General features: G+C 47.8%; 1 protein-coding gene across 6 annotated transcripts in view; it reads left to right on the forward strand.

Moving 5' to 3' along the window:
• PAK1 (p21 (RAC1) activated kinase 1) overlaps nt 1-19390 on the forward strand; it is a 124265-nt gene that overhangs the window by 102559 nt on the left and 2316 nt on the right. For all 6 annotated transcript variants that reach the window (XM_005290549.5, XM_065596162.1, XM_042850259.2 and 3 more), the window contains 4 exons: nt 5151-5268; nt 8819-8918; nt 16429-16625; nt 18794-18931. In XM_005290549.5, the coding sequence (XP_005290606.2) occupies nt 5151-5268; nt 8819-8918; nt 16429-16625; nt 18794-18931 (553 nt within the window). The remainder of the gene's footprint in view (nt 1-5150; nt 5269-8818; nt 8919-16428; nt 16626-18793; nt 18932-19390) is intronic.

Consider the following 19390-nt stretch of genomic DNA (forward strand, 5'->3'; position numbering starts at 1 on the left):
AAGGGATTTGCCCAGTACTACGCAGAGAGTCATTGGTGAACTGGGATTCTGATCTCCTTGGCTCCTAGTCACCCGCTCAGATGACTAGACCATACCTGTCCTCATTTAACTAGAGTCTCCTTTAGTGCAAGTGTAAATGGTCTGTGTTACTTTGGAGTAAAAGCCCACACCCCGAAGCAGTCCTGTGTGGCCTCAGAATCATTACTGTCTACAGTAACTCCTCGCTTAACGTTGTAGTTCTGTTCCTGAAAAATGCGACTTTAAGCAAAACAATGTTAAGTGAATCCAATTTCCCCATAAGAATTAATGTAAATAGGGGGGGTTAGGTTCCAGGGAAATTTTTTTCACCAGACAAAAAACTATATATTGTATAGATATACCCACAGTACACGTTTTAAACAAACAATTTAATACTGTTCACAGCTATGATGATTGTGAAGTTTGGCTGAGGTGGTGAAGTTAGAGGGTGGAAGAGGGTGGGATATTTCCCAGGGAATTCCTTGCTGCTAAATGATGACCTAGCACTCGGCTGAGCCCTCAAGGGTTAACATGTTGTTAATGTAGCCTCTCATCAAGGAAGCATGAACAGGAGGGAGGGGAGACAGCATAGCAGACAGAGACAGACACGCACCCTGTGTGTGGGGGGGAGAGAGAGATGCACACTGCCCCTTTAAGTAAGCTGACCCACTCTTAAGTGCATTGTCTTTTTAAGTGGATCAGGGAGTTGAGACAGCAGCTGCTGCCCCAAGCTCCCTCTGTCTCTCTCTCTCTGTGTCCCCTCCCTGCTCTATATGGAGAAGTGGTAATAGGGTTACCATATCTCATAAATAAAAAAAGAGGACCCTCCACAGGCCCTGGCCCCGCCCATTTCCCCACCCCTAGCTCCGCCCCAACTCCTCCCCTTCCCCGCCCTAACTCCGCCCCCTCCTCCCTCCCACTCCCAGCCAGGGGGAAAGGGCTGCCCCAGCGCTACCGGCTTCAGGGTTTGCCGGGCAGCCCCCAGACCCTGCGCCCCCGGCCGGCGCTTCCCCAGTGCAGCTGGAGCCCGGGAGGGGAAGCGCCCAGCCGGGGGCGCAGGGTCTGGAGGCTGCCCAGCAAACCGTGAAGCCGGTAGCGCTCGGGCTTTGGGCAGCCCCTATGCCTCCGGACCCTGCGCCCCCAGCCGGGCACTTCCCCTCCCGGGCTCTGGCGGCGCAGGATCCGGAGGCACGGGGGCTGCCCGAAGCCGGTAGCTCTCGGGCAGCCCGGCTCTTAAACAGAGCCGAAGAGTCAGGGAGGAGCAGAGCCGCCATTTTCCCGGACATGTTCGGCTTTTTGGCAATTCCCCCCGGACAGGGGTTTGACTGCCGAAAAGCCGGACATGTCCGGGAAAAAGAGGACGTATGGTAACCCTAAGTGGTAAGCGGGGTGCAGGAGCAGGGGGACATTAGCCCCCTCCCTTCCCCTCCTGCACAGCAAGGAGGAGTCTCTGGGAGCAGTTCCAAGGCAGAGGGCAGGAGCAGCACATGGCAGTGGGGGGAGGGACAGCTGAACTGCCGATTGCTAGCCTGCTGGGCAGCTGCCGCACAGGGAACTTAGGGGAGCAGGGGGCTGATAGGGGGGCTGCTGGTCCACCCTGATTCCAAGCCCCCAGCAGCTAGCTGCAACGGGCTGTTCTTCCTGCAAGCAGTGGACAAAGCATGTTCCCTAATTGATCAGCAACGAAACAACATTAACTGGGACGACTTTAAGTGAGTTACTGTATTTTAAAGCCAGAATATGCGTTAAAACTTCTTGATTCTCCTATTTGAAAGATTTTAGCTAATCATTGAACCAGACACTCACCTTGCTTTCTACCTCTGACAACTTGGAGAATTAGTCATTACTTTGAGACTGTCTATTACATTTTCCTCTGGCTCTCAAGATGCAGTAGGATTGGTCATCTGATCAGACTGAAGCGTTCTTTAATCGATGCTAGTGCACAATGTCACCACCAGCACAGCAGCTTTTAATCTGATTTGAGTTCTTGTTTTTCTGTCTGCTGGTCACGTCTGCTTTATAGACCAACAGACTGCAAAATGTTCTGGTAATAAAATGTGTAAAGCTGACCACATCGATTTTTTTTCCTCCCCTCAAAATTAACTTTAAAAACAGAGGAGGGCAGCAGTGATGAGATAGAAGTTATAATTGGCATTTACGTGAGGATAACAAATAAATTAAGCTTCCCGCTATGGGCTCTGTAAAGGAAGGTAGTTTCTCATGTTACAGATGGGTAAACTGAGGCAAAGAGGTAAGATGACTTACTGAAGGTCACACGAGCTAATGCCAGAGATAGCAGTTCTTCGTCCCAGTTCTTGTTTATAACCTCAAGAGCGCACGTACTCCTTAAAGGGAGTAGGATTTCACCACAGCCCCCTGGAAGAGGGAAATTGTGAACTGGCCAACAGAACCAGGTCATATGCAGCCATCTCTTTCCCAGCCCCTGTCCTATCCTGTTGTGGACATACCAGGAAAGGGTCAGGACAGAGCCCTGCTGTACTAGATTCACAACTGGAGTATGGTGCTTTAGCTCTAATTTAATGTCTGGGCCAGGGCAATTTGAGAATCAGGCAGCCATAATCAGCTCCCCCGTGGACATGCCCTTTGCCCCTGCACCAAGCAGCTCTTGATGCAGGTGAGAATCTGGCCCAAGGATGGTCTTGTGATTAAAACACAGAACTAGGAGCGAGAAGCCTGGTCTATAAGCTTGGTCTGCTACTCTCTCTGGTGGTGTTTGGGGAAAATCTGTTTAACCTCTCTGCCTTCACTTACCTAGGGTTACCATATTTCAGCAAGCAAAAAAGAGGACGGGAGGAGCCCCGCCCTAGCCCCGCCCCTGCCCCTCCCACTTCCCGCCCCCCCAGAACCCCCAACCCTCCCCCCGTTCCTTGTCCCCTGACTGCCCCCTCCTGGGACCCCTGCCCCTAACTGCCCCCCGGGACTCCACTCCCTATCTAAGCCTCCTTGCCTCTTGTCCCCTGACTGCCCCAACCCTTATCCACACCCCCACCCCCAGACAGACCCCTGGGACTCCCACACCCCATCCAACCACTCCCCACCCCCGACAGCCCCCCCCAGAACTCCCAACACATCTAAACCCCTCTGCTCCCTGTCCCCTGACTGCTCCGATCCCTCTCCGCACTCCTGCCCCCTGACAGCCCCCCCAGAACTCCCAACCCATCTAAACCCCTCTGCTCCCTGTCCCCTGACTGCTCCGATCCCTCTCCCCACTCCTGCCCCCTGACAGCCCTCCCAGAACTCCCAACCCATCTAAACCCCTCTGCTCCCTGTCCCCTGACTGCTCCGATCCCTCTCCCCACTCCTGCCCCCTGACAGCTCCCCCCCAGAACTCCCAGCCCCCCACCCCCCCGCTCCTTGTCCCCTGACTGCCCCCTCCTGGGACCCCTGCTCCTAACTGCCCTCCAGAACCCCACCCCCTACCTAAGACTCCCTGTTCCTTGTCCCCTAACTGCCCCTTCCTAAGACCCCTCCCCAACTGCCCCCCAGGACCCTACCCCCTACCTGTACCCTGACTGCCCAAAACTTTCTCCACTCCCCTCCAAAAGCCCCCCCAGAACCTCCCTGTCCCTTCTCCTGCCCCTCCTTACCCTGCTGCTCAGAACAGGGTGTTGGGCTCTGTGCCAGCCGGATACATGGCTGAGCTCCCCTGCAAAACACAAAACCCGGTCCCTGGCCCTGCACAGGGTTGCCGGAGCGGGCTGCAGGAGGAGGAGCTGCCGGCCGGCTCAGAATGCAGGGGGGGGGGGGGGGGGAGGAGGAAGCTGCTCCGTAGTCCAGCCCGGGACTTTCCTGCAGCCCTCCCAGCCGGGGGAGGGGGAAATCCCGGACATTGTGAGTGCTTCACAAATTCCCCCCCGGACGCTATTTTTAGCACACAAAAGGAGGACATGTCCGGGTAAATCCGGACGAATGGTAACCCTAACTTACCCTCTGTGTAAAATGGTGATAACGCTTGTGTATCTTGCAGGATACTGTCATTCTCAAATTGCTTTGAGATCCTTAGGTGTCATAGGTGCAAGGAAAAAATTAATTATCAGACTTTAAGAATGTACAATATTGTCTTAAAAATGACTCTACTTAGTGGGCACACAGCTGATCCATGACAAAACAGGAGCATATTACTATCTCTCCATCCTCCCTTTCCTCTCCCACACCTTTTATTTTCAACTACATGTTCTCTCTTGTCTTAAACTAAGATCCAAGCTCTTTGGGGAGGGTACATCAAATAATAAATCATTGGAGTACCAGAAATAATATCTGAATAGCTTAAATCTCTAGCACTGCTAAATTAACTGTCTGTTAACGAATAGCTGAAAGCCCATGCTGTCGCAGGGTTAATTCATAGTCACGTATGTAAAAAATAAAACAAAAGGATGAAAATGGCCGAGAACTTAAAAATTGGATATAACAGACAGCAAATTCCATGTGTATGCTGGTTATGTCGTGTGGGTGGTTGTGTGGATTTGTGTCTCTAGGAGGGGTTGTGCTAGAATATTTGTTGATTTGTACAGGTGGTGAATGAGGGGAGTGTGCTGTGATAAAGCGATGTGTGCATTTTTGGGCTTATTGTACGTGCTGGTTGTGGTGTTGTATGGGTGGTTGTGTTGTACTGGGAGAGTTGTGTGGGTTTATGTGGTGGCAGTTAGGTACAGAGGTGTGGCAATTTGGCCAAGTAATTCATCATCTGTGCAGTTTCCCTCAGACAGCCAATGAAAGTGTTGCATGTTAATTAGCTGCAGAGTAAGGTGATTGGTTGAGTTACCTCTCCTATAACAATGGTTTGAGACTCTTGGCATGGCATAGATACATGCATTACTATCGCTGTTCACCACAATGCATAAAGTAAAAATGGCCGAGAACTTAAAGTTGGATGAAAGCAGACTGCGAATCCGAGTGATGATTCAACCTGGTGATATTCTGAACAAAAAAGAGCTCTCAGCCATGCTTGTAAGCTGTTTCCATCACTCCACACTGACTCTCCAGGCATTTTGGGCTTTAGAATGAGGCACAGATGCCTAGTGGCCCACTACATTTTAAAAATAGCTTTACTCAGAGCTTTTTTGGCTAAAGAAATACAACTACCGTCTGTTATTTTTTTTGGCCCTTTATAGTTACCTCGTAGGAGATGAACTGTGGGTAGTTATGGAGTATTTGGCAGGCGGCTCCCTGACGGATGTTGTAACAGAGACCTGCATGGATGAAGGACAAATAGCAGCTGTGTGTCGAGAGGTAAGATTATGCTCTACTCGTCAGAACGAGTGCTTAGCGTGAAATGTATAAATAAAATTAAGGTTTCCATGAAGTGTCATGGTTTTACAGTATGACTTGGAGCGAGACATTTAATAGTTCCATAGGACATAGCTTAACTGCGACAGAAACATTTAAAAGAAATATCACCAGTGAATTGAGCACAGAAGTAGCATGCCCCAGTGCTGTGCAAACATTAGCTAATGGATGCAGTCCTGTTAACAGAGGAAATCTTTAACCATTTGAATCTCTGTTACCTAAAGTTCTTTGTTTGAAGTAAGGCCTGCCTGCCAGTGTCTGCCTAGGGACATGGTGGATTCTCCATCACTTGCATTAAGTCAACACTGGATACCTTTTGAAAAGCTGTGCTGTACCTCAAACAAGTTGTGGGCTTGATGGGAAAAAATACCAGGCACAGTTCTGTGCTCTGGTGTTAATGCAGGAAGGCAGATTAGGTGATCACAATGGTCCCATCTGGCCTGAAAATCTTAATGTCATTAATTCTCTGCACTGATTCAGTGCCCCCATTACATCAGCATAAAATGACTTTATACTGTTTTGATTTGCCCCAGAAACCAGGCTGTGAGGGGCAAGCAAATGCTGAATGAAGGGGGGAGATTTTCAAAGGCATAGATGGGAGTTAGGCACCTGACTTTCCATTGACCCAGCTGCCTTCTTTGCCTTTGAAAAAACTCCCCCCATATTTTTGTACTGTCCCAGAGCCTTTACTTTCCTCCTGCCCTGGAAGGTGAATTCCATTAGCCAATGGAATTCCAGCTTTTTAAAAGCAGAAGAAAGAAAGAAGATGCTCCTTCTGGAGGGGCAGGTGGAATTTTAAGGCCTCGTTAAGATAGGCCCCACAGAGATTCCAGGCTTCCTGTGGATGTTCCTAAAAGAGCTCGTTCTGGCACACTATACGTGGGGAAGGGGGTGGCATTCCTCTTGAATGTAAAGCTGCTCTTTTTCCACTTGTGGTGCAGTTCTCAAATCTCTCTCCGTTTCAAATGTTGTTTAGAATTCAATAATTATACTGAAGAAGCTTTGAAAACCATGCATCAGGTCGAAGAACTGTGGAAGCTCTGTTGTTGCCTAGGCCTTTATGGGCCAGTTCACTATTACAAAGGAGTTTTCTGGTAGTGCTCTTGTCATATTGCAGAACGATTTATTCCAGGTTCTGCCAAAGGAACCCATACACAGTGTTTATTTTTTAAATTTGGTTTGACCTATTTCTTCACAGCCTCATTAGTGGATCTATCATCTCAGTGTTAATATTCTGTTTTCAGACAGGCTTGCAACCTATTCTGGAGTTTCTAGGATAGTCCCTGTTTTCAGGGCAATCCCAGGTCCCACATCTAGTTAATGGGGCTCAAAATCACTTTTAGGGCTCCCAACACATGAGCCCTTGCAGCATGGTAACATTTTGATGCCTTAACCCTCAGATCTAGAGCGAGGCAAATTTTTTCGGAAGTTTTTTTACCGAAAAACTCAGTTTGGGGTGAGTGAAGCTATTCGCAAATTTGTGTTGAGTTCACCAACCAGTTTCAACCAAACAGAAAAAGTTGAAATGTTTCAGAACCATGGAAAGGAATTATTTTGTTTCAACCCCACAACAATTCATTTCAGTTTTCAGGCCTTTTGAAGAAAACAAAGCAAAGGCTTCCCAAAATGGTGGGGGTGCCTCTGTTATAATAGCCCTGTGGCTAGAGCAGTTACCTGGGATGTGGGAGACCTGGGTTCAGTTTCCTCATCTGCCTGATGCCGAGCAGGGTCTTGAACTTGGTTTTTCCAGCTCACATTTTAAATAAGTGCCCTCATTGCAAGGCTGAAGGTTCATTCTTCCTCTCTTTAGTCAGACATGATGATATGAACAGCTCCTAGCCCATGAACAGCCCCCAGTCCTGAATTTTCCCAACTCTGAAATGTCCAGTCCTTTCCTGGACTATTCACAGGAATAATAAAGCTTGTTTGCTCCAACTCATCACTTTTTAACTGGAGTTAACTCTCACTTCAGTTCAAAGGCAATGCTGGGTTGGGTTAGATTAAAAGTAAAACAAGTTTATTAACAAGAGGGGATAGGATTGTAAGTGAGTTCCAATATAAAGAATAGAGCTAGAAATGGTTACAGGCAAATAGAAGTGAAAAATGCTTTATTCTAGCAGCTAAGACTTAACAAAACAAGCTACAGCCATTGTTCAATGTACCAATCTACTTTCCAGCAAGATGGCTGACCTCCCCTCTGGTCGGGTTCTTCAACAAAGTCCATGAAGATTGTCTTTTTAGATGGAAGATAACTTGGGATTTTTTTTTTTGCCCCTCTCTTTTATAGTCCAGTGAACTGTTGCAATGGATTTTTCTGAAGGTTAATGTCCCCAAAGTAAAGTTTATTCAAGCTGCGAGGAAGGCAACATGGAGTCTCTCGGTGAAGGAAATTTCATGCTGGTTTCTTCCCCTGCTGGTGTTTGTTAAAATGCAAATTGATCTGTTTCTTGTAGTCTGTTCCCCCCACACCCACCATGCTGTGATGCTGAGTGGTTATATCCTCCCCTTGTTTGCTTAATGGTCCTATTAACTTTCTATGTAAATTGCATTCCCATTGTCACTTACTCAACCTTGGAAGTACCTTCGAGGTGGCAGAACCACATTCCTTTGTCTAGGGTGGGGTAACTTCAGCTCTGCCTGGCAGATACACGTTAAGACCATTAATTCCCCATGTTCGTAAATTTGAATTTGTCCCCTGTACATACACCCTCAATAATATTAAGTATCTGTAATGATTTAGCTTTCTATTGCTATCATAACCTGTCTCTAAAAGGTGTAATGTATGTCATTAATGAGTTGGGGTACACACAACCGGTCAGGGCAGCTGCAACTCACTCCCAGATGCCTGTGAGCCTCTTGCACTGGGATGCTCTCACCAGTGGACAAAAGCTTATCAGGGAGCCTTCACCCAACCTCCTCCTTCCTATTTGAGAATCCTACTCTGAAACCTTCCTATTTGAGAATCCTTTCCTTTGCTTTTGTCAGAACGCCTGAAATCTGAAACAAGATGTTTTGGGTAGAAGCTAAACATTTTTTTTTTTTACGTTGAGACATTTTGTTTAGTTTTGACTTAAAAATTTTTTTTATTTTGATTTGCTAAAAAGTTTTAAAAATGCCTTTTTTAGTTTGACCCCAAAAATAACTTATTTATGCATTTGTTTATTTTGGGAGGAATTGCCACTGAACAGAAAAATCCATTTTTTGCCCAATTCATAACGATTAATTCCAATTTGGGTCTGTTGTTTGTACCCAGATCAATCTCCATTCCACAAAGATTTGAGATACTCTGACATATCACTTCTGTGTCACATAGAAATACAGTCATGAAACTGTGGAGATAGAATATGTTGCTTATAGTAAAGAAACTAAGCCCATGTTGTTTAAAAGTGCATATCTTCAGATTCGACTAGTTGGTCAGTTGCCCCTTTTCTAATGCAATTTCAAAGGTTGTTGAATGGCTTTATTAAAAAAATACTGTGTTGTTTTCTCATAGTGTCTTCAGGCTCTGGAATTCCTGCATTCAAGCCAAGTTATTCACAGAGACATTAAGAGCGACAACATTCTACTAGGAATGGACGGCTCCGTCAAACTAAGTATGCAGAAGGCAGCCTTGATGATGACTCTGATTATGAGCTTGCAAATTAAAGGGCAGGTTGTCCTTCCAAGGCACAGTTGTGTTGTGAGGATAGCCAATAGGCAGTGGCACCTATTTGTGTTGATGGTAGCTGCAGGGATAAATCGCTGTGCACTGAGACCATAGCTTTAAATATGGTCGGGCTAGATTAAAAAGGATGACTTGAGGTGGGTGGAAGAGATCTCGTTACTTGCAGAATGAGCACAATTAGTATGAAAAACAATGAACTAGCATTCTGGGGTTCCATGTTTTCCATCTTTACAAACTGTCAGCCATGCCACTCAGCCTGGGCTCTGAGAGCCAAGCTAAGTTTTTTCCTTCTTGCACATTATCACCAGCAATAAAGATTCTGCGTGCCACATTATGTCCTTAATATCACCTGTGCAATCATATTGCTTTCTGTGGGCTGGCACAGGGGTAAATGATTGGAACCCAGTAAAGAACTCTGTTGATGGTGTACTGGATGGAAGAGAAACCTGCTCCAGGGTTAACAGGAGACATAAACCTCTGCTTTAGTCAGTAACGTAAGCAGATATAACTCTAAATTCCCTCCCGGAGCAGATCTGCTGAGTAAGAAGGTATCATTTATATTTTTTACATAAATCCCTTTTCAGAGTAGAACTGCACTTCAATATCCCACGGTTTTGACTTTGTAGCAAGCTATGAATAGCTAGCCAGAGGCAAAGATGCTGTGTGCATTATAGAATTTTTTTTTTTAAACTGCATTCTGATAGCTGCCTAGTGCGGGTTAAGTTAGAAAAGTCTCTCTCTGAAAATGGTGCAGTATGCTTTCAGGCTGACTCTCTCAATGGCTCCAATACAAATTTACTCAGTTATAACCCATAGATGATTTTTCTAGCTGTTAGCCTGGGTGCAAGGCTCAACCTGGGATCTAAAAATTAATCCGTATGTGTTCTCCCCCTTACCTCAACCTGAAATAAAATTCAAATGTTTCTTCTTCAAGTAGATGCAGATATATATTCCAGTTAGGTGTGCATGCACCCAGTGCACCAGAGCTGAAGAAATTTCCCTAGCAGTACCCATAGGGGGTGGCACTCATGCTTAGTGGCCATAACCCCTCCCATAGCTACATGAGGCAGTGTTGTCCTGACCCTCCCTCAGTTTATTCTTGGTGCCTGTGGCTGGAGTCAGCGCCCTGTGTGATCTTAACCTCGTTACCTCTCAACTAGTTTACTATTTTCCCTTGTGTGTAGTTAGAACATAAGAACGGCCACACTGGGTCAGACCAAAGGTCCATCAAGCCCTGTATCCTGTCTTCCAACCGTGGCCAATGCCAGGTGCCCCAGAGGGAATGAACAGAACAGATAAGCATCAAGTGATCCATCCCCTGTCGTCTATTCCCAGCTTCTGGCAACCAGAGGCTAGGGACACCATCCCTGCCCATCCTGCCTAATAGCCATTGATGGACCTATCCTCCATGAATTTATCTAGTTCTTTTAATTAGTAGTACCCGTAGTGTTAGAGTAGCGTTAGTTGTAGTAATTTGTTTCCTCGGTGATGCCCCCACCGATGTTTAAACTTTGTCGTTTCTGTGGAGGAGTGATCCCCACATGCAGTGCTTGCTCTGTCTCGATGAGGCCCACATCAGAGTGTTGTGTGATGAGCAAATCGTTTAAGAAAACAGACTCAAGAGGCATGGGACATTTGCCTGAAGCAGCACCTGCTCGAACAGGCCGTGCAGCCTGCTTCGGAACCAGGGCCCTCACTGGGTTGCAGATCACACTTGGGTTCTGAGAGTGCTGCCACTTCATGTTCCGGAGCAGTCACCTCTCTGAAGAAACTGAGGAGCTGTTCCTGCTGACAGCGCCGAGGAAAAGGTCCCATGACACCACCTGAGATTGCTTCAGGTCTGGGGGTGACTCTTCCACCTGACCCAGGAAAAGCACAGACCAGCACAGAATTGGTGCCAGTGTGTGGGATGGCACAGGTACCTCTAACCCTTACCTGGTACTGAGTAGGAAGGCTAGAAACCCTGTACTGTTGACTCCGGTTCTGGCGTCTTGAGTCTGGTACCAACGAGGGAGATACTGATACACCAATAAATGTGGAAACAGTCGGTACCAGGCAGCTACAGACCTCCTCTGCCTCTTGGTCCCAATCTCTCCATTGGTCCAGGACTTCTCCAGGACTGCATCATGTATAGTTCTGTTGGCTGAACAAGTGCTGAAACCTCAGGTCTATCGGCACCATACCCCAGTGTTCCCCTTCCAGGGTCGGTGCCAGAATTGGTACAGGAACTCAGTACCAGGAATCTCCTCTGCACAGCTACGGTTGGCTCCGCAAGTGCTTCCATGGCAACTTTCACCTCCCTCAATGTTGGTACCATCAGACAGTCTGGTACTGCTGCTGACTTTGGGATTGACAACGCTTCCAGAACCAGCATGCTCAATACTGATGGTACCATTTCCATGGGAAGCACCTCTTCCTGCCTTGTTCTGGACGGGGGATGCGTTAGACAGGTTACTTGTTCCCTCTGGTCTCGCTCCACCCTTTTTTCCAGGATCCCGAGGCTCCTTGGCATCTGAGTCGGGGTTGTCATTCTCCTGCTCTCCATGGCCTGACCAGCATCGGGGCCCTTTGATGGAACGTTACGGGTACCAGGATTGATGCTTGTCTCATGGTCAGGAGGGAGGCCTGTGGCCTGGCACTTACTGGCCACCAATGCGTTATCCATGTCAACGGCCTCCATGGAATCCTCCTCGGTTGCAGAGGTCCCACTCTTTGTTTTGCTTGAAGGCAAAATTGCTGGCCAGGTCTGCAGTGATGACCATCATGGTACACTGCAGTCCCAGGCTCTGGGGGTCCTTCTCCCTGCAGAGCCTCCGAAGTCGTCCCGTCCGGGTCCGTCAGCCCTGGAACGGGATCTGGCTTAGGCTCAGGTAAGGGCCTAGTCTTCATTTCTGGAGGATTCTGTGCTGCCTGGCTCATCCTTGCCTTCAGTACCAGAGGATTTTAAGGCATACCAAGAGCTTTTGCGGGGCATAGCTTCTTCCCTCAGTATCGAAGTGGAGTTCTTGGAAGAGAATACCCACAAATTAGTGGATATCCTGCAGCCGTCTGCTCCTGGGAGAGTCGCCCTCCTATCAAGGACGTGCTCCTTGAACCAGCTAAGGCGCTCTGGAGCATGCTGGCTTCGGTACCACCTGCAGCTAAGCGCATGGAAAAGTGCTGTTTCGTTCCCATGCAGAGATTTGAGGGGTTTTACTCCCATCCAGCCCCAAATTCCCTAGTTGTATCTGTGGTGAACGACAGAGCCCAGAAGGGCAGTCCCCTAAGGGTAGGGACTCCTCTTCCTTATGGATGCGAACTAGCAACGCTTGTGGTCCAAGTATGATTTTGTTAACTGGACAGCTGTGTCAGAGTTCACAGACCAGCTGCCTTGTGAGAGGAATTTTGGACATTTGTCACTGAGGGCTGCTTGGTGGCTAAGGTGTCCTTGCAGCCCATGCTAGACATCGTGAACACTTTGGCCGGGGTGGTGGCCTCTGCAGTCACCATGAGGAGGGCTTCCTGGCTGCAGAGTCTGGGCATTGCCCCTGATGTCCAGCAAGCCATTGAGGATTTACCCTGCAACAGCCAAACGCTGTTTTTTGACAAAACTGACGAGAAGCTGCATTCCTTCAAGGACTCCGGGGCTACCCTGCAGTCCTTGGGGGTGTACATGCCAGTGGCGTTCAGCAGCAGTATTGTCCAGAGCACACGTTTGGCCAGCCTTGCCCTCCTCCAAGGCAATGGGATAAACCCAGAAAAAGGGATAGATTCAACAGGAGAAAGCAGTTGGTCTCAGGGTTCGGCCAGTCCACACACTGTCCTCCAAGCGCCCGTTTTCCTCTTTGGTCCAGAGCACTGTTCCAGTCATTGCTCGTCTCCTGATCTCCCTGCTTTGGGGACAGGCTGGCCTGCTTTCACAATGCTTGGGGCTCGATCACCACCCACAGCTGGGCCCTAAACACCATCAGATTGGGTTATGCCATCCAGTTCCTCTCCACAACTCCTTCCCACCCTCCCTCCCCATCCCCCTTCAGGGCCCCCTCTCACGAGATACCGCTCTTTGAGCAGATCCGTTCTCTGCTGGCTTTGGAAACAACATGGTTGTGGAACAGCTGAATGAGGAGGAAGAGCCATGTTTGGTGGCTGTCCAACAAATCCTCCTTAACAGTAGAGGACGTTCCACCAGGGTGCCCTATTCAGTGAAATGGAAGCGATTTTCGGTGTGGCTGTTAGCCTGCAGAATCCAACCATCGCTGACCTCTGTCCAGGGCATTTTGGAGAACCTGCTGCACCTTCTGTCATTGGGGCTTGTGTTTAGTTCATTGAAAGCGTATCTGGCAGCGATATCGGCATTTCATCCCCCTCTCCCCCCATTCAGGGAAGATCCGTCGTCTTCAATGCCATGGTAGCAAGATTCTTAGAAGGGCTCCTTCATCTACATCCTCCATTCCTAGAGCCAGTTCATCTGTGGGACCTTACCTCATCCTAACAGCCTTAATGGGACCTCCATTCGAGCCCCTGGCATCTTGTCTCTTACCGCTTGTGTGTCAGAAAACTGTATTCCTGGTAGTGATCACATCCCCAAGGAGAGTGTCAGAGTTGCAGGCTCTGATGGCAGAGCCTCCTTATACACAATTCTCCAAAGACAAAGTGACCTTATGGCCTGCATCCAAAATTTTTGTCTAAAGTGGTTTCTCAGTTTCATTTAAACCAGGTGATGTATATACCTGTGTTCTTTCCTAAGCCATGTTCATCTCCAAAAAGCAGTGTCTCCCTATCTTAGATATCAGGCTATCCACCTGGACAGGCCTAAACCATTTCTTGCTTTGCCTCATTTGTGTCGTATGCAGGGTCAAGTGGTCTCTGCAGAGACCATCTCCAAATGGATAACCTCCTGCATCAAGACTGCGTAGGAAATGGCTCTGGCTACCCCCTCTCAGTGGGTGCGAGCTCATTCTATTATGGCGCAAGCACCATCCATAGCGTTCCTCAGTGACGTTTCCATACTGGACATTTGCAGGGCTGCTACGTGGTCGTCAATACATACGTTCACGAACCATTATGCCATAACCGCACGTTCCAGGGTGGATGCAGACTTTGGTAGAGCGGTCTTGGAGTCACTGTTTAGGTAGACCCTGAACCCCGCCTCCTGGTGGGGTACTGCTTGTGAGTCACTCAAGTGGAATACACGGCTATGTCTGCTTGAAGAAGAAACGGTTACTTACTGTAACTGTGGTTCTTCGAGATGTAATGCAGTCATGTATTCCATGACCCAGCCTCCAGCCCCTCTGTATTGGAGTCTTGTTTCCAGGCATTTGGTGCTAAGAACTGAGGGAGGATTGGGACAGCGCCGTCCCATGTAGCCAGGGGACGGGCTATGGTGACAAGGCGCAAGTGCTGCCTCTCTGCGGGTACTGCTAGGCAAATTTCTCCAGCTCTGGTGCGCTGGGCGCACACACACTTACGTGGACTATACACATCTGTATCCCATCTTGAAGAATCACAGTTCCAGTAAGTAACCATTTCTTATGGTGCACGAGGCATGAGAGAAACCAGCTTGCTGGATTGGCTTTGCAAGGCAAACAGGAGTAAATACTTGTTTTAATCAGTAAAATAAGCAGATGAGTTGAAAAGACATGGGGATCAGAAATCTTCACTTAAAGGTTCCATTCCTACTTTTGACCATAACTGAATTTAAATGTCTAAAAGTAAATTAATTTTAGTATGGACATAAGTGTTCACACTGTAAAGCAAATCCAGCTAGATGGGATGACGTATCTACTGTGGAAATAACACAACTGTGACACATCTGATGAAAAAAAACATAGACTATCCTAATCCCAGATCAGACTTTGCATCAGTTCACTTTTCTGGCAATGTCAACTTAGAATAATGACATTTAGAATGTACAGCATATATAGTGCTTTACACTTTCAAGGTGCTATAAGGACACTACTTTTTCAGGGAGGTTGTGAGACAAGAAATACTGTCCCCATTTTATATGTGGTCATGGAGGTGTTCACTTGTCCAACGTCATTACAGTGAGTCATTACAGTAACTCCTTGCTTAACGCTGTAGTTATGTTCCTGAAAAATGCGACTTTAAGCGAAATGATGTTAAGCGAATCCAATTTCCCCATAAGAATTAATTTAAATGGGGGGGCGGGTTAGGTTCCAGGGAATTTTTTTCACCAGACAAAAAACGATATGTACACACACACAGTATACAGGGGAGACAGCATGGCAGACAGAGAGAGACACCCTGTGTGTGGGAGAGAGAGAGAGATGCGCATTGCCCCTTTAAGTACGCTGACACCACTCTAAGTACATTGCCTTTAAAAAGATCAGGAAGTTGAGTCAGTAGCTGCAGCCAGCAAGCTCTCTCCCTCCTGGGCCCTGTCGTCCCCATCTTGCTCTATATGGAGAAGGGGTAAGTGGGGGGCAGGAGTAGGGGGAGGGGGACACCCTGACGTTAGCCCCCCACTTCCCCTCTCCCTCGCACAGCAAGCAGGAGGCTCCTGGGAGCAGCTCCAAGGCAGAGGGCAGGAGCAGCACACGGCAGTGGGGGGAGGGACAGCTGAACTGCCGGCAATTGATAGCCTGCTGGGTGGCTGCTGCACAGGGAACTTAGGGGAGCTGATGGGGGGCTGCGGGTCCACCCTGGTTCCAGGCCCCCACCAGCTAGCTCCAACGGGCTGCTCTTCCTGCAAGCAGTGGACAAAGCAGGCGACTGCCAAACAATGTTATAAGGGAGCACTGCGCAACTTTAAACGAGTATGTTCCCTAATCAATCAGCAACATAACGACGAAACAACGTTAACCGGGACAACGTTAAGTGAGGAGTTACTGTACAGAATCCAGATGCCTTGTGTCCTAACCACATAACTATCCTTCCTTCCTTCCATAACTGCGGCCATAGCTTACATTAGCTGATGCATAATATGAAACCCATTTTCAGCCTTGTTTTTACTCAGTTCTCTGGCATTAATGGCATTCTCATAACACAAGAACTAGGGGTCACCAAATGAAATTAATAGGCAGCAGGTTTAAAACAAACAAAAGGAAGTATTTCTTCACACAACGCACAATCAACCTGTGGAACGCTTTGCCAGAGGATGTTGTGAAGGCCAAGACTATAACAGGGTTAAAAAGGAACTAGAACGGTTCATGCAGGATAGGTCCATCAGTGGCTATTAGGCAGGATGGACAGAGATGGTGTCCCTACCCTCTGTTTGCCAGAAACTGGGAATGAATGACATGGGATAGATCACTTGATGATTACCTGTTCTGTTCATTCCCTCTGAAGCACCTGGCACTGACCACTGTCAGAAGACAGGATACTGGGCTAGATGGACCTCTGGTCTGACCCAGTATGGCTGTTCTCATATATCTTTGTGAACAAACTAACTTATCTTTAAAATGTCTCCTTGCTTCCCCCACCCCCATTTTCTCTTTCAGCTGACTTTGGTTTCTGTGCCCAGATAACACCAGAGCAGAGCAAACGCAGCACCATGGTGGGGACACCTTACTGGATGGCTCCTGAAGTGGTGACGCGGAAAGCTTATGGGCCGAAAGTGGACATCTGGTCTCTGGGAATCATGGCTATTGAAATGATTGAGGGAGAGCCTCCTTACCTCAATGAGAACCCCCTGAGAGTAAGCTAATGCTATGTCACTGGAGTGCCGTGCGAGAGTCAGCCAGACGTGTCAAACCTGGCTTCGCTTTTGTGATAGTTACTGTATAGTCATACGTTAATAAGGAAACCTCCGAAGTTTCTGCATTAGGGCGAATGGATGCATCCTGGATGCCTCTCTGAACTTCTCTGCTATATTAGGCCAGAAGCAATACAAGAATAGCCTTTCGTGCCATTTCTCTCAGTCCCTATCCTGGCTAGAAACTAGAAATGAGGAAAATTCTGACTATTTCAGAGCCTTAAAAGTCTGAGTTTGGTTCTAGATAGTGGAGGCCTGTGGTCTCGTTTTTATGAAGTGATTTAACCATCCTTCGCAAGCTGTCTTTCCAGGAATACCTTTCCAGTGGCCCACTTCAAAGCATGGCAGGCACTTTTGTAGACTCACTCCTAAGACATTGAGGGCCAGATTGTGGGTAGTTACTTGCTATCCCAAGTTATGGGCATGGGGCAGCAGGAGCACCGCTAGGCATAGTGGTCTGTAATTCTGGCTGGCTTCTCAAGTCCTCGAGCCCAGCCCCTTCTGTGCAATCCCATTCCATTTCACTGCCTGGTTCTCATGTGGCAGTGGTGGATGGGTTGCAAAGGCTGAGCCCAAGCATTGCAGGAGAAGTTTCAAATCCAAACACATTCGTCAACTATTAAAAAAAAAATAAAAATAGAAAATGTTTCTGTTAATAGTTTTGTAAAATGTTGGGGTTTTTACATAATCTAAAAATGTTGGGTCTAACCTGCCTGACCTTGTCCTTTTCCCTATATGATAGACACCAGACCTTCCCTTATTCATTTGGGATGCAGATGACCCGCAAAGTTAATCAATGGATCAAATTATCCCTCTGTCAGTCAGAGGTGACTCCTGAGAGGATGAGAAGAGTCTAGCCCAGTTTGTTTAACGTTTGTTTCCAGTGCAAGAGACTAAGGCCTTGTCTGTATGTACAGCGCTGCACTGAGACAGCCGTGTCGCTGCAGCGCGTCTGATGAGGACGCTTTGTGCTGATGGGAGAGAGCTCTCCTGTGGGAATAAAAAAACCCCCCTCTGCGAGTGGCAGAAGCTATGTCGGTGGGAGGAGCTCTCCCGCCAACATAGAGCTGTACACACCAGCACTTACATTGGTGTAATTCATGTTGCTAGGAGATAGAATATTCACACCCCTGAGCGACATAAGTTTTGCTGACACAGGCTGTACTGTAGACATAGCCTAAGAAAAAGCCCAAAGGGAGGGAGGCAGTGAGGAGGAAAGAAGGGAAAGGAAGTGAATGTTACTTAACTGGCCTCATTAACTTAACACTATGGCCTCATTTAACTCAAGGTGCTCCAGTTCCCGGGCTGTTGAATTGCTCCCCTTAGGTTCAGGGGCTCTGAAAAGCCTTCAGACTGCCTGGGAGCACCAAACTGATTCTTGCCTTCTTTCTGTTCAGGTGGAGACCTCCTCCTCCAGAAGGATGGTTCTCATTTAAATCAAATTCTCTGAGCCCATTGGTTCTTAATTCCCTCTGTTTGGAGCAGTCGGACTTTACCCTGTCATAGTGGGAAAGCTGGTTGTTCTTGCAAGGTGCTGAGTGCCTGAGCTATTGCAGACAGGCACTCAGTGTCATACAAAAATGGGCTCTTTGGGTTTGTGTATGCAGGGACATTTACAGACCTAACTATGCTAGTAGAGTTACGCTGCTGTCATTATAGCGGTATAACTCCCTGTGTGGACATTCTTCTTGCAGAATAAAAGTGTCCACTCAAGGAGTTATACCAATATAAACCACAGTGGAGTAATTATCCTGATATAGTTATGCTAGTAAACTCCTCTGTGTATAAAAGCCCTTAGACAAGGCATGAAATGTTTTTTCTTCTTGCAAATCCCTCCAGACGACTACAGGATCCAAACCTGGATTAATAGGGTAAAATACCAGAGGACTGGATCCTGTCCATTTAAAAATAGGGCAGACAGCAGTGCTGTTTTATAATAAACATGAATGGACATAAGCGTGTATGAGTCATGCAACAATTTGTTCCTAACCAAATGTGCAGGAAAAATAGAAGCCTGTGTAATTTGTAGAAGGAGGGATCTTGCTCAAACAAGGGGTGAATCTGAATGGCCCCTCTTTTCCTTTTGTTTCCTTGGTGTTCGTTTCCTTCAGGCCCTGTATCTCATTGCCACCAATGGTACTCCAGAGCTGCAGAACCCTGAGAAGCTTTCGCCCATATTTCGAGACTTCCTGAACCGCTGTCTCGAGATGGATGTAGAGAAAAGAGGCTCTGCCAAGGAACTGCTACAGGTAACCACTGGGAGGGGGGTGGAGAGGCGAGCTCAAGTCAAGCCAACACTCTGGCCTCTACTAAGGATTTCTTTCATGTTTAAAATGGCATGGCTGATGGCACACGCATGCCTGAGGTGACTTGCCCGAAGGGGCACAGGGACTGGATTGATGAGGATTTTTTACTTTAGGACTCTTTCCCTGGTTCCCATCCCTTTTTGTTTTAGCCACTGTCTAATGGCAACAGCTGCGTGGAATATTCTGTAACCAAATTCAAAATGCTCACTCTGGGCCTGGCCCTCCAAGATGCGGAGCCCCTTACTCCCATGGTTTCTCCACAGCTGGTGCCCAACTCTGTGTGTGTCAGCACTCTCCCTCATTGCTCAGACTTCTCTCCCTGCTCTTCTTGGCCTTGTCAACTGAATGATTCCCACGACAGCCCTTCTGCTGCAAGTGTCTTTTTATACCATGTCTCAGTCC

Source organism: Chrysemys picta, chromosome 1, assembly GCF_011386835.1.
Source record: "Chrysemys picta bellii isolate R12L10 chromosome 1, ASM1138683v2, whole genome shotgun sequence".
In the NCBI taxonomy this organism is placed as follows: Eukaryota; Metazoa; Chordata; order Testudines; family Emydidae; genus Chrysemys; species Chrysemys picta.